The sequence below is a fragment of the Astyanax mexicanus genome, chromosome 6, assembly GCF_023375975.1.
Source record: "Astyanax mexicanus isolate ESR-SI-001 chromosome 6, AstMex3_surface, whole genome shotgun sequence".
Lineage (NCBI taxonomy): Eukaryota > Metazoa > Chordata > Actinopteri > Characiformes > Acestrorhamphidae > Astyanax > Astyanax mexicanus.
In genome coordinates this window covers 25,696,460-25,711,366 of record NC_064413.1, presented here as the reverse complement: position 1 = coordinate 25,711,366, position 14,907 = coordinate 25,696,460, and the positions used below count along the sequence as shown (strand labels likewise).

Below are 14,907 nucleotides of genomic sequence, written 5' to 3'. Positions count from 1 at the left end.
TCTTAAGGATATAAAAATGGTTCTTCTATGGCATTGCTAAAAGAACCTTTTGAAACCTCTTTATTTTTGAGTTGCGTAAACTTTACAAAATAACAATGCACCTATATTGCTGCATAACTCAGCATGCAGTAATTTCTCAGGCAAATATGTAAATGTTTAGAGGTGTGGTCTGATTAGATACTGGGTTTTGCCACAAAAGGGCGTAAAATGTAAAATCTCTATTAAATGCCCAATTAAAAGACTGTCGGGGTACTTTTGGGTAGTGTACCTCTTGGTGAGAGATTGTTGAATGTTAGAACTACTGCCCAGTTGACAGACTTTGAGGGAGGGGGTGGCATCATAGGACTGACAGAAGCAAGCTGGTAGTTTCTGTGACTGCCCATCATCCAGGCCAGATTCATCATACAGGTTCTGTACGGTATTCAACACCTCTCGGGTTTGAGTATATTGAGTCCTTGTGGTGAGTGCTGCCATTTGCAGTGCTTCGAGTGGTTCAGCGGGCTAAGTGCTGCCACTTTGATCAGGAGATCTTCCTGTTCCATGTAGCTTGCCATCGGCTACCAGAGCCCTGAGAGAGCACAATTGTTCTTTCTCTCTCTGGGTGGGTAGATAGCGCTCTCTCCCCACATCATTATAAAGGGTGATGTTGATCAGCATCTGTGAGCTGATGTATCAGAACCGAGTCGCTGCGGTGATGCTACTCGGCAATGCTGCATCAGCAGCAATTTGAAAAGAGGCAGTGGCTCACTTGACTTCACATGTGTTGGAGGAGGCATGTGCTAGTCTTTACCCTCTTGGTTTTGGGGCATCACTAGTGATAGGGGGAGTCCTAATGAGTGGGTTGGGTAATTGGCCGTGTAAATTGGTGAGAAAATGGAAAAAATAGAAATATAATTATAAAAAAAAAAAAAATCTGTCTTTGCTGTGAAGAGATACACTGCACCAACTGCTTGTCTAATAATCTAGGAAACAACTGTGTATGGTAATTGATCACCCCTCATAGTGATAATAGCTCAGCAATATGTGCAGGTCAACCTAAAGCCGTGTGTAGCCTCTCACTGCAGGGCTTCCAACTGGCAACCTACAAATGTACATGATCTACAGGCCCAGCTGCTACATTTGCGGGCAAACTGTGTGTCCTGATTGAGGTTGGAAGTCAGTTTTCAATCTAAGATCATCCTAGGGCTGTGTGTGAGTGCGTAACTGTGTCGATCTGGTCTTGACAGGGTTGTAGTGATGCAGCAGAGTTGGGCCACAGCTGTGATGTCACAGGGGATGTCAGCCTGCGTCGAGGTGCAGAATCTGCTTGTCATCAACTCAAAGAGAGCCCATTTTCACACTGCCATCATCAGGTGAGAGAAACATGTACACAGAAACGTGTAGCTCACTATTTAAATTCTGCAGTTTACACTACAGTAGAAAAGTTCTGCTCTTTCAGACTCATCTTTTTACTGTTCTCAGGTGGATCCTGGTCCCTATGTTGACACCTGCCTGTATGTGTACTGCAGTCTGGGGGAGAAGGAGAGAGTGGGGGCTGTGTGTGACACGCTAGCCAGCTATGCTCGCGAGTGTGCCCAGCAGCACATCATCCTCAGCTGGAGGCGTCCTGATCTGTGTGGTACGTCTATCAGTTCTGACAACTGCTGTCACCAAGCCTTCTCTTGGAAATCTAATCCACGTTTCCTGATCCAGTGACTCTTTAGGATTCCACAGCATTCTTTAATAATCTACATCAGATGTGTTAGAGTTGTGTTGCTTAACTTAGTTTAACAAAGTAGAAATGCCCCGCTGTAAAACATTAGGAGGTAATCTCCTAATTTCCGCTCATTTATTTCAAATAACAATGGCAGTTACCAGATGAAAGATTTCAGTGTTTCCTCTTCCACAGAAATGAGTTTGAAGGCCACCCACTAATCTTATCAGCTTGCTGTTTCTTAGCAAACACAAAGTGCACGCTGAAATAGCCAAGATAAATCACTGGCTGTTGTTTATAGTATTCAGTTTTTTTGGTCCATCATCAATTATATGAAAGATATAATACTAAAATGAGATTTAGGTCACTAACTACATGAAATGAATAAATAAATGAATAAATCATTATTTTTTTCCATTTAAACTTACGGCTGGCATAAGACAATTAGGCATGACACTCTTCACATAGACCATTATTATAAAGGGGTAGAGTCAAATGATCTGATCAGCTGTGAGTGTAGGTGATTTTACCACAGGTGGCCTTGCAGCATTAAGAGATGATTTAGGCAAAAGGAAGGTGATGGTATAATACATACAGCTCTGGAATAAAAGAGACCACTTAGAAATTATGTGTTTCTTTGATTTTACCAAATCACAAACCTCTAAATGTAATTAAGAGGAAGATGGATGATCACAAGCCATCAAACCATTTGCACCAGGAGTGGCTTAAAGTTATCCAAAATCAGTGTGTAAGACTGGAGAGGAGGAGAACATGCCAAGATGCATTAAAACTGTGAAATGTTGTCCCTAGTTTATAGGATAAAACTACAATGTTCATTTTACTTAAACACATACCTATAAATAGCAAAATCAGAGAAACTAATTCAGAAACTGAAGTGGTCTTTTAATTTCTTTCAGAGCTGTATATTTAGTCAGAAGTCAGAGGTTTTAATGTCCCCCAATTTATTCTAATTTATTGGCATTAAAGCACTTTCTGTAAATAAAGTTCCTGTACATTACTTGAAATGATACAGAATTTAGTGATCTCAAATTGTAAAGTAAACATAAGCAATAAACTGTCAGAGAGACATAATACAAGTTATACAAATGGATTCAAACAGTTTACATACTGTCTGTGTAAAAGAAGTGTTGGAACAGAATGTGTTACTGCTCATACCACATCATTTAGACATTCTTAGGAGTTTTTTTCTTTAGGAAAAAGTAGAAATAAAGCCAGTGTTATCAGTAAAGTTTCATACATAATCTAAAGTTTCTTGGAAACTGTAAGAAAACTGATAATGTCTGGTACAGGAAAAACAGCTTTTGTTTTTGCTTTAAATCTGGAAATCTTCCTGTGAGTTATCTGTGGTTATTTATCAAAGAAATTAAAAGATTAAGAAAAAAAAGAAAAACATTTAAAGAAAACATTTTGTAAACATCCCGATTGTGCTTTTTGGTGTGTCAAGATTTGTTTAAAGAAGTGATTTCTCCATGTTGTAGATTAACTGCACCCTATCAGTATTAACTCTGTCCTTGTTTTTCTCGCATTCTCTTTCCCGTCAGAACGAGTTTGTCCTGGGGGTCAGCTCTTCTCGGACTGTGTCTCCTCCTGTCCCCCCAGCTGCTCCTCTGCTCTGCCCCCAGCCTCAGGCCAGTGTCGTGAGGAGTGTGTAGGGGGCTGTGAGTGCCCTCCTGGGTTATATCTGCATAGAGGCCAATGCTTGCGAAAGGATGACTGCCCCTGCTTTCACAGGCGGCACACATACCAGGAGGGAGACACTATAAAGCAGAAATGTAACACCTGGTGAGTGCTAAGGGCAGTACTACTTACACTGACATGCTGCAAACGAGCACACTGTATGATTTGTTGTGTCTAGAGTGATCTGTGTGTTCACCAGTTTATCCACAGCAGCAAAGGTGACTGCTTTTGACACTTTCTCTACATAAAAAATAAATCTCTTTTAATATATATTATTTAGTCAGTTGCATTTGAAACTGTCTTTCAGTTTTGTTTTTAGGCAAGATTGTGTTTGTGAAACACATTTTATTAATTTACAAACGATCATTACATTTCAGCGTGGCTTAATCCTGATCTAATGACAGCCAGTAAAGCTATTTTCAAATCTATAAATTAAAGTAGTTCTAGTAAAATCAGTAGCAGCATGACAGTAACATCAGTGAAACACACAACCTCATGTGACTTATTGATGGTATAAATTAGCACCAACATGGAGTCAGACAAAGCAGCAAACCATTCAGAATCTACAGCTCTGGAACAAATTAAGAGGCCACTTCCGTTTCTAAATCAGTTTCTCTGAGTTTTATAATTATATGCTTGAGTAAAATGAACGTTGTTGTTTTATTCAATAAACTACAGACAACATCTCTCCCAAATTCTAAATAAAAATATTGTCATTTACAGCATTTATTTGCAGAAAATGAGCAATGGCTGAAATAACAAAAAAAGATGCAGAGCTTTAAGACCTCAAGTAATGCTAAAAGTTTTCAGAAGTTCAGAAATCATTATTTGTTGGAATAACCCTGGTTTTAAATCACAGTTTTCATTCATCTTGGCATGTTCTCCATGTCCTCCACCAGTCTTACACACTGCTTTTGGATAACTTTATGCCTGGTGCAAAAATGCAAACAGCTCAGCTTGGTTTGATGGTTTGTGATCATCCATCTTCTGCTTGATTATATTCCAGAGGTGTTTAATTCGGTAAAATCAAAGAAACTCATTTTAAGTGGTACCTTATTTTTTTTTTTCATAACTGCACTGCAAAAAATCCATTGGCAAAAACTAGATAAAATGTATTTAAATTGAGACATAAATGCTTAAATTAAGCAAAAAAAATCTGCCAATGGGGTAAGCATTTTTTTCTTATAAAGTATTCTTAAAATAAGTTATGACAAAGCCTCAAAATGAGTGAAATAAGACTCAAAACAAGCAAAAATATTTTAGTTTCTAGCTTAAATTTCTACACGAGTATCAGAATAACTTGACTGGTGACTTTTTGTGTTTATTTTGAGTTCAAATTACTTAAAATAAAGTGAAAATTCTGAAGGACTGAAAAGACCAGTTCCAGTTCCAGTGTTCCAGTACTTTTATGTAAAATATTACATAAAAGTATAGTATAACCTTTACATATTTAACGCATTTAAAAAATTCCAGTAAAAACAGAGATTTGTACTGATTGCTGACCATTTCTACAGATGAGATTATTCAGACCAATTCAATATAGGACCTTCTTTAATTAGATATAGTATCAGTATTGTCTGTTTTATAAAAATAAACCTGTGTCCATAAATGCAGCAAAGCTCTAAGTGTTTAGTTATTAATACTCTTTTGTTTAAGACGACTTTATCTTGTTCACAGTATCTTTTGTCTTTTACTTTGTCTTTTCTTTCTGTAGTGTGTGTCAAGGAGGCCAGTGGCAGTGTTCTTCAGAGAGGTGTGCAGCACAGTGCAGTATTATTGGAGCAATGCACATCTCCACCTTTGATAAGAAGAGTTATAACCTCCAAGCTGGTGGCTGTCAGTTTATTGTTGTTGAGGTCAGGCGCTAGTTTTAGTGATAATACACCCATTTATTTCATTGTTTTTGAAAAATAGGGTAATGAACATCTTTATTAATGTGTGTTTCTGCAGGACTTTGTAGATAAGAAGCTTGCAGTGACCATTAGAGCAGGGGAGTGTGTGACTGGAGGCAGAACAGGCTGCCCACAGGAGATGTCTGTCACTGCTCTCCATACCACAGTGACTGTCAACAGCAAAGGTTGTGTCCCATGTAACTTATCCACTAAATGTTCTGTTAACGAATTGATAATTCTGTCTTTAAAAAGTTCTCAATATGCTCTTACTGTTTATATGCGTAATGTTTTGTCTATTTTATGGAAAGTGTATGTTGGGTTTTACCTTGACTTTCTTACCAGTACAGTAGTAGCAGTAGTAGTTCCCTTTGAAAATCTTCTTGGTCAATCAGATCTCACCTTGACCTCCATAGTTTCTCTTAATTACCATTTTTATCAATTCATTTTAATTCTACCCATATTTTCCCCAATTTGGAAGGTCAGTTACCCAATTCCTGTTCATATCCCCCTATTACCTGTAATGTCCCAAGCACTAGGAGGGTAAATTAGCACACATTGCTCTAGCTCTGCTAAATTACATCAGCTAACACATTTCTGTGCTGACCAACATCACAGGAGCAATGCGGGGAGAAAGTGCCTTCCCACAGAGAACTAGGACAATTGTGCTCTCTCTGACTCTGGCTGCTGATGGCAAGCAGTAGCTGGGATTTTAACAAGTGATTCTCGGATAATAGTGACAGTGTCTAAGTCATCTGGACTACTAAACTTTTATTTGCATAAACCTTCATTAAATGACATTTTAGGAATGATTAAATCATTCTTTGCAGATTTTTGTACTTATTGATTTTCCTGATAATTTAAGAAAAATGTAATTTAATTGAAGTCTCTTTCTACACCTGTCGCTTTTTTTCTTTTCAGGCTCAGTAATCCTGAATGGACAGCCAGAAGCTTTGCCAGTGTTAACGGCTGATCTGGCGGTGCGTAGAGCCACCTCTAGTTTCCTGTTGGTGCAGGTATTTGGGGCTCGGCTGTTGTGGCAAACAGATGGCTCTCTGGTTGTCATCACTCTGGAGCCAGGCTTTGCTCATAAGGTACATTGTTTTTTTTGATGTTCATTTCTGATTTCATTACCGTTAAGTACGTCTAAAACTCTGCAGGATGAGTTTGTTATAATTAACGGTTCTTTAATAATTTTGTTTTTATGAATTACATCTTCATTATATGTCTTAATGCTATAGCTGAAGCAGGTACCATGAATCAGTGATGGTTAATGTTTGCTGCTGTGTAATTGTGTAACCTCTGAGCTGAGAGATAAGTCCATGATCAGCTAGGGCTTATTTACCCTCACTTGCTAGCAGGTGATCTAGTTTGATACATTTCTTATATCACAGTCTTTGCTTGGTTTTATAACGTGTGAACAATTTACATACATTATCTTTGTTGTTGGTATTTTAGAACATGTTTGTGTGTGTGTTTATGAACCGTGGCAGGTAAGGGGACTGTGTGGAACACTGACCTGGAATCAGCACGATGATTTCACCACACCGGAGGGGGATGTCGAGAACAGTGTACCTTCCTTCGCTGCGAAGTTCAACATTGGGTCATGCCCTTTGTCTTCGGCAGTGACTTCTGACCCCTGTAGCACCTACACCCAGCGCAGACAGTATGCGGAGAGTGTCTGTGCTGTTCTCCACAGTGCTGTGTTCCAGGTTAGCTGAATTGGATTCTGTCTCTATATAACTTCTCAAAATATTCCTCATAGAATCATCACTGTTCTCCAAGGGTGTTGAAGCACTTAGTAATGTTATGCTTAGAGGGAGACCTTTTTCTTGCTGCTTTAGGAGTTTAAATCTAGCTGGAAAAAAAGTTAAAATTCACTTTACTTGCTCATCTAAGTCTCTTATTATTAATTAGCTTATTAATTCATTAAGTTGTCGGGTAAAGTAGTAATAGTAGACTAGTGTAAAACTGTGAATTACAAATCTGCATAGATAAAAATGCTCAAAATAAAATATTGCTGTACAGGCCTGTCATGATGTGGTGGAGCGAGAGCCCTACGTCCGCATGTGCCAGACTGAGGTGTGTAGTTGCACCACCCACAGGCTGTGCCACTGTACTGTCGTCACTGCCTATGCTCAACACTGTGCTCAGGAGGGGGTGCTAGTGAGCTGGAGAAACCACACCTTTTGCCGTAAGAGCCTAGATTTGGTACTTTTTTTGCTCTCATGATGTTTTAATGAGCCTTTTAAAACTAGGCTTATCATTCAGTTATTAATATTAAGAACTTAATGTTATCAGTCGCTGCATGAATTTAGAAAAAATGGCGAAACTGTGTGTGGGCATGTTGATATTACTGTTATATGTATATTACTTATGCATTTGCTGTTGTGTAGTATATAGAGCCTAATTAATTAAGGATAGTTTTATACCTATATTTGTAGAAAGGTAATGGCATGGTGTTGTTATTGCAGCCAATCAGCACTATATTAAATAATAAATGTCTAACAATAAATAGGACAAAAAAATTGCTTCAGTGAAATCATTGCTTTTTTTGTAGCTGTCAGTGTCTCTGTGTGCTCTCTTTATGCAGCGGTGCAGTGTTCTGGTGGGCAGGTGTATCAGGAGTGTGGCCGAGCGTGTGGAGGCTCTTGTGCTGACCTGCAGCAAAGCTGGGTCTGTGAGGAGAACGCAGGCAGTCGGACTTGTGTGCCGGGCTGCCAGTGTCCAGAAGGTCTGATGCAAGATGACCAAGGCCAGTGTGTTCCAGTCCACATGTGCCCGTGTGTGCATGGTGGGGCAGTCCACCAGCCGGGAAGCTCTGTGCAAATTAACTGCAATACCTGGTATGAAAGAAAGGGGCTTTGAATTATTAAATATTTTCTGTTTTTCATGAAAAATAAAGAAGAATATAATGTTAACAGTTTAACTTTTGATGAAGAGGTGTTAAAACTTAATCAGACATGCATTTTTAAAGGGTTTAAGGTTTTAAAGGGTCACTAAACCCCCTGATTATTGGTGACTCCCTTTTCAGGTCAAATTTGAAAAAGGCTAAAAAATGGGAGGGGTAGTGATGTATGGGTTTAGAGGCAGGGCAGGATGGAGAGCTGATTGGCTGAAGTGCAGCAGCAGTATGCCTCTAATAGCAGTGAGATGCAGATGGTTGGACCTCACCGGTGAGGGCGCTGCAGAGACAAAAATTACTACAAAAGCAAAAAAGCAAAGTTTAGGAAATGTTTATAAAGATTTTAAGCAGGACTGGTATGTTTTATTACTTCAAAGGAACAAATGTAAGATGTTAATTAAAAAAAAGTTTTTAAAAAAAGCTTTTTAAGGTGAGAAAAAAAAATTGCTGTTCAGGCTAAACATGACAACTTGTTGTACCCGGCACCGTTGCATCACAGCTGCTATTGCTACATAGTCATTGCACAGCTTAAGTGCACGATTATTGGGGGTTAGCCTAGAGCCAACCTCCAGTTACAGCATATTACACCACTGCAAGGAGATAGCACTGAAGGAAGAGAGTGAAAGAACTAGAGAGAAGGAAATTTAGCAGTAGCAGTTTGTCAGCAATAGACATTTTATTGCGTTAAATTTATGATCATTCTAGCATCTAAAGGTGACTTTTTATCACGTCGTTGATAACGGACACAGTGATTCAGCAGAAAGCGACCTTTCATCTTGTTTGTGAAACACTGGCACCATATTACAATCTGTGTCAAGAGGTCAGATAGTTCCTGGGTCTATCTACGATGCCCAGTCATCCTCATTGAAGCTTTTGTGCTGGTGTGGTAAAAGAGGATGAGGATAAGGACACTAAGAGTACAGCTAATACAAATCTGATAACACAACTAGTGACTGGCGGTTTCCCAGTCATTGGTTTTGCATGTGCAGACAGCTTGAACATGTGCCCAGCTCCTTCGTATGATTCATCGGTCATCTCTTCAACATTTTGTTTGACTAATAGTTGAAAAGCTTTAGTGAAGTGTAGTAAACTTTCATCTGGCTGGAGTGTTTTTCTATAAAGAAATCAGGGATATTAAACATCAGACATGAGAGAAATTCCAGGTTGACCATTGTTAAAGATATTTGGTTTAAAATTATACAAGCGATTGACAACTTTGATGGTAGCAAAAAGTTCATGAAAGTAGTAATTTTGTTATATTTTGTGTCTTTATGTTTAGTTTGCAATAAATGCATAAAATGTTCGTGCTAGGGCGGCAAGTGGTCCAGCAGTCTAAAGCGCTGCCACTATGAGCAGGAGGTCGCAGGTTCGAACGCCCGCTCATGCAGCTTTGCCATCAAGCTGCCAGCGCTCAGAGGAAGCAAAATTGGCCCTGCTCCCTCCGGGTGGGTAGATGACGCTCTCTCCCCACATCACTCCTATGGTGATGTCCACAGCACAGGGCGTCTGTGAGCTGATGTACAGGTACTGAGTCGCTGCGCTGTCCTCCAAGCGCGCTGGCTGCTCAGCAATGCTGCATCAGCAGCAGCTCAAAAAGAAGCGGTGGCTGACTTCACATGTATCAGAGGAAGCATGTGCTAGTCTTCACTCTCCTAGTTTGTTGGGGCATTACTAGTGATAAAGGGAGTGCTAATTAATGGGTTGGGAAAAATTTGAAATAAAATTATAAATATTTGTTAATATTGTTATAGATTTTTTTGCCCTCCTGCTCCTTCCCAAACAGGAAGCTTACACTGTTTGCCAGATTGAAACACAGCGGCAAGCTTTAATGAGTTTAATGTAGCTGATCAGTGAATGTATGCATTTCATTGTCAAAAATGCTTGTCTCTACCATAATACTCGTGGTGGCAACTTACCCAGCTAAGGTAAGCAACCTTAATGAAGATCAGCTATCACCTGTACAGCTGAAAAATAGCCAGCTTTCCTGTGGCTGCAGCACACTGTTTGCTTGCTGTTGTATATACCTGGCAACCCAGAGTGTGGAAATGGGACTGGGGAAAAGGTGGTGAGCAGGTTTGTAGGCTACAATCTACACCGATTTACTACGCAGTTTAAATAAGAAAATACTGTCTAAAGCTCTGCTGACAAGAGCTGACAGTGTTTTAACTTAGCATGTTTCTTTAATATCAGATGATACATTCTGATCAAGTTATGGAAAATTTTTATGAGGCATTCCTTTTAAAATGGTTGTGTTGTGGGTAAAAAACAAGACAAGGACATGTTTTGTACAGTAAATTTAATTCATGTGTTAGTGTCCATTCATACATTGTTATAACTGTTATAAAAGGGGTTCCTGCCTGAGGTGAGAGAGCTCTGATGAAGTCACTCTATGACCAGCTGTCTTACTCATCGGGATAGGTTGATTTCATTGCATTTCTCTTACCCCATGATAACAGTAAGTCAGATAATACAGGATTTTACTCAGATATGAGAGTTTTGGTATGCAAAGTTACACTGTTCTGGCGAGCATTATCCTTCTGGTTTCAACAAAGCTACATGGTGTAGTTAGTGCAGCTGCTTCTACTTCAAGTCATTAGAGCAATACAATAATTTTCCAGCAACAGTTATTTTGAGGTGAAAAAAATAAAAATGCTTTATTACCTGTTTTGTTGCTTGCTGCTTTGTTTGTATAATATCTTTCTTTTAAATAATGCATATAGATATGCAGTAACATTAGTTCCACATATTTTCCTACAAGTTTTAAATGCTTTCTTTCTTTTTGTTCTCTCTTTTTCTCTGTCTCTTTTCTTTCTGAAGTGTGTGTGGAAAAGGTGTGTGGAACTGTTCTGATGACCCTTGCCCTGAGGTCAGGGAGTGTCCAGGCTCTCTGATCTTCTCCCCTGGCTCGTGCCTGAGGACTTGTTCCAGCCTGGATAGCCCTCAGGCTCCGTGTACTGAGCCCATCTATGGCTGTGTCTGTCCAGAGGGAACCGTGCTTCTGGTGGGTTGTTGCTTTTATCTCTGCACTTTTCACGGTATGTTCAGCTGTTTGAGCAGCCAATGCTGTAGTGCCCAGAGCAGTGAGGGTTGAGGGCCTTGGCTTAAGGGTTCAAAGTGCCGTTTTGTTAAACTTCGATATTAAACCCACAACCCTGTCATCACTAATAAAAAAAACAGTCAGTTACATTGTAAACTGTGATCTGTGATCCTATAAGGCCCAACATGCTCACTCTCATTAATGCATAACTTACTGTATATTTTAGTTTTAGTTTTCTTCATTGGGTACTGCTGCCCTCCCTTCATTATGCTCATTTACGGTTATCAAATTTGTTACATGATGACATCTACAGCTCTGGAAAAAATAAGGAGACCACTTCAGTTTCTGAATCATTTTCTCTGATTTTGATATTTATAGGTATATGTTTGAGTAAAATGAACATTGTTGTTTTATTCTATAAACTACAAACAACATTTCTCCCAAATTCCAAATGAAAATGTTGTCATTTAGAGCATTGTCATTTAGATTCAGAGCTTCCAGATCTTAAAACAAGTTCATATTTATAAAGTTTTAAGAGTTCAGAAATCAATATTTGGTGTTATAACCCTGTTTTTAATCACAGCTTTCATGCATCTTGGCTTGTTATCCTCCACCAGTCTTACACACTGCTTTTGGTTTTCGTTTGATGGCTTTTGTTCATCCACCTTCCTCTTGATTATATTACAAAGGTTTTCAATTTGGTAAAATCAAAGAAACTAATTATTTAGAAATTATTATTTTATTATTTTAATTGGTCTCTTATTTTCTTTCAGAGATTATGTACTTAGCAATTCAGTAACAGCTCTGCTTAATCCCAGTTGTTGTTTTTTGGTCTCATGTTTGTTGTTCTTGTTTCCTGGTTCTGTAGGGAGATCAGTGTGTGACTCCTGATGAGTGTCCATGTCACCACAATGGCAGACTTTTCTTCACCAATGATACCATCTCTAAAGATTGCAACACATGGTAAAGAAACCTTTCATTTTTTCTGAAGAGTAACAGATGTGTTATTTAGGCCACCAGTGTAAATACATAAATGTGGCTTTTGACACTCTGCTGGCATTTCGTATGGAAACAGTGATGGTATTTCTTTATAATTGAAAACATGCCGTTATGTAATGCTTGCTTTGGATCTTCCAGGAAAGAGTGGGGTGTGTAGTTTCATTTTGAAAACCCCTGCAAAAACATCTGGGAAATAGACATTTAATATGGGACACGAAAAGAGACACACTCATTTATTAAAAATTAACTTTAAATGGAATTAATCCTGACATCAGAGATGCTGTTTATTGTTGAATATACCTTCTAATTACCATTATTTATCATGTACAGTGTCTGTAAGCAGCGTCGCTGGCACTGCACACAGCAACTTTGTGCTGGTACGTGTGTGGCGACGGGTGATCCTCACTATGTGACGTTTGATGGTCGCTGTTACTCCTTCCTGGGGGACTGTGAGTACATGCTGGCCCAGGAGATGAGTGGTCTGTTCAGTGTCAGTGCTGAGAACGTGCCCTGCGGCAGCACTGGGGTCACCTGCACCAAGTCTGTTACGCTCACCGTCGGCAACACTGCCATTCACCTGCTAAGAGGTCAGTATGCCATTTTTATCTACTTCATGTTTAGTCCACTATTAGTTTGACACTATTTGCCATGGTGTCATACACACAGTGATAAATTAAATTTAACAAATAATAAAATCTATATACATTTAAATATATATATATATATATATATATATATATATATATATATATATATATATATATATATATATATATATATATATATATAATCCACAGCTCTGAAAAAAGAGACCATTTCAGTTTCTGAATCAGTTTCTGTGATTTTGCTATTTATAGGTTTATGTTTGAGTAAAATTAACATTGTTCTTTAATTTTATAACCTAAGGACAATGTTTCTCCCAAATGTCAAATTTGATTTACAGAAAATAAGAAATGGCTGAAATAACAAAAAAACATGAGCTTTCAAACTTTAGAAAATGCAATTAAAAAACTAGTTCATATTCATAAAGTTTTAAGAGTTCAGGAATCTATATTTGGTGGAATAACCCTGTTTTGTAATCACAGTTTTCATGCATCTTGGCATGTTCTCCTCCACCAGTCTTACACACTGCTTTTAAATAAATTTATGCCACTGCTCGTGCAAGAATGCAAGCAGTTCAGCTTGGTTTGATCTTCCTCTTGATTATATTCCAGATTATCTTAACATTTTCTTGACATATTTTTTCCTTATGATTTACAGCTTTTATTAAAACATGAATTTTCATATCAGGCAAAAATGAATCATCAGTAAAGTTCATAATTCTGAACCATAATTCTGAATTCTAATAATTAAAACCAATGTTTTTCTTTTTACAGCATCCTACTTCTACTATATGAATTATTTGAAACATGTACCGTTGGACAGAGCTTATGTATTAAAGGAATTTGAAATATTAGAGGCCTCTCTGTTGGTAGAAAATAACATTTTTAGGGCAGTTTATGAGTTGAATGTTATTTGTTTGCACGACTGATGACTGTTTTCTCTTTCCAGGCAAATCAGTGACAGTGAATGGCATGGCAGTGACTCTCCCTAAGTCTTACTCTGGCAGCGGATTGGTCCTGGAGAAAGTTGGCATGTTTGTGTCGCTCTCTTCCCGACTTGGAGTAACTCTGCTCTGGGATGGAGGTATAAGTTTTACACTGTCAGTGTGTTCTGCTCATACCATAAGAGTTCACACCAGCTAACAGTGATGACCAGGGCTGTTAAATCTTATCAGCTAAGTTCCGTATGGCTGCTGGTTTTCATTGTAAACGTTCAGCAGCACACCTGATTCCACCTGTTTAGTTAGTTGGTCAGTCTTCAAACAGCTGATGATGTGCACACTTGCCATTGTTTATGACATACCTGTAATAGTTTGTATAGTTAGCTTGTTCCTCATTTAAAGAATACTAAATTGTATGTTGTTTTTCTCTCTCTGTTGTGGAATGATGCTTTTTCGGAAAAAAGGCATGCGTGTGTATGTGCGTCTGGAGCCGCACTTGCAGGGCCGGGTTGGGGGTTTATGTGGAAACTTTGATGGAGACACAGAGAATGACTTCACCACGAGGCAAGGCATAGTGGAGTCCACACCAGAGCTGTTTGGGAACTCCTGGAAGGTTAGCCCATCCTGCCCGGATGTCGCAGAGCAGGACCTGCGTGATCCCTGTGTAGTAAGTGATCTTTACTCTCTTATAATGGCTTATAATGGACCAACTGATGAACTGCATTTGCAGTAAAGGAAAGAATAGTGTCAATGTTCTTCTCCAGGCCAGGTCAGTTTTGTCTGTTTTTTCCTTTTAGATCAACCCTCACAGAGTCACCTGGGCAAAGAAAAAATGTGCAGTGATTACCCAGGAGCTGTTTTCACTCTGTCATGCTGAAGTACCTTACCAGCAATACTACGACTGGTGTGTCTTTGATGCCTGCGGGTAAGATACAGACAACTCGTACGTCTCATATTGATAATGTCCCCCAACACACATATTCCAATATTCCAATATTCTAGGCTTCATAACTCAGAATCATAATAATTTACATGATATATACATATCATTACATACAGCAAGACCAACCCTGTTTCGCAGCAAGTAATTCAGCTTGGAACAGCAGCTAAAATTCTTGCGTATTTTTTGAAATAACTGTTATT

General features: G+C 38.8%; 1 protein-coding gene across 1 annotated transcript in view; it reads left to right on the top strand.

The window, feature by feature from the left end:
* Positions 1-14,907, top strand: part of sspo (SCO-spondin) — a 121,648-nt gene that overhangs the window by 12,003 nt on the left and 94,738 nt on the right. Inside the window, exons 10-24 of the mRNA XM_049480406.1 lie at positions 1,227-1,352; positions 1,462-1,618; positions 3,256-3,496; positions 5,106-5,247; positions 5,342-5,468; positions 6,202-6,374; positions 6,774-6,992; positions 7,309-7,474; positions 7,874-8,126; positions 11,003-11,186; positions 12,091-12,185; positions 12,552-12,808; positions 13,773-13,907; positions 14,229-14,431; positions 14,562-14,689. Coding sequence (XP_049336363.1) covers positions 1,227-1,352; positions 1,462-1,618; positions 3,256-3,496; positions 5,106-5,247; positions 5,342-5,468; positions 6,202-6,374; positions 6,774-6,992; positions 7,309-7,474; positions 7,874-8,126; positions 11,003-11,186; positions 12,091-12,185; positions 12,552-12,808; positions 13,773-13,907; positions 14,229-14,431; positions 14,562-14,689 — 2,606 coding nt within the window. The remainder of the gene's footprint in view (positions 1-1,226; positions 1,353-1,461; positions 1,619-3,255; positions 3,497-5,105; positions 5,248-5,341; positions 5,469-6,201; positions 6,375-6,773; positions 6,993-7,308; positions 7,475-7,873; positions 8,127-11,002; positions 11,187-12,090; positions 12,186-12,551; positions 12,809-13,772; positions 13,908-14,228; positions 14,432-14,561; positions 14,690-14,907) is intronic.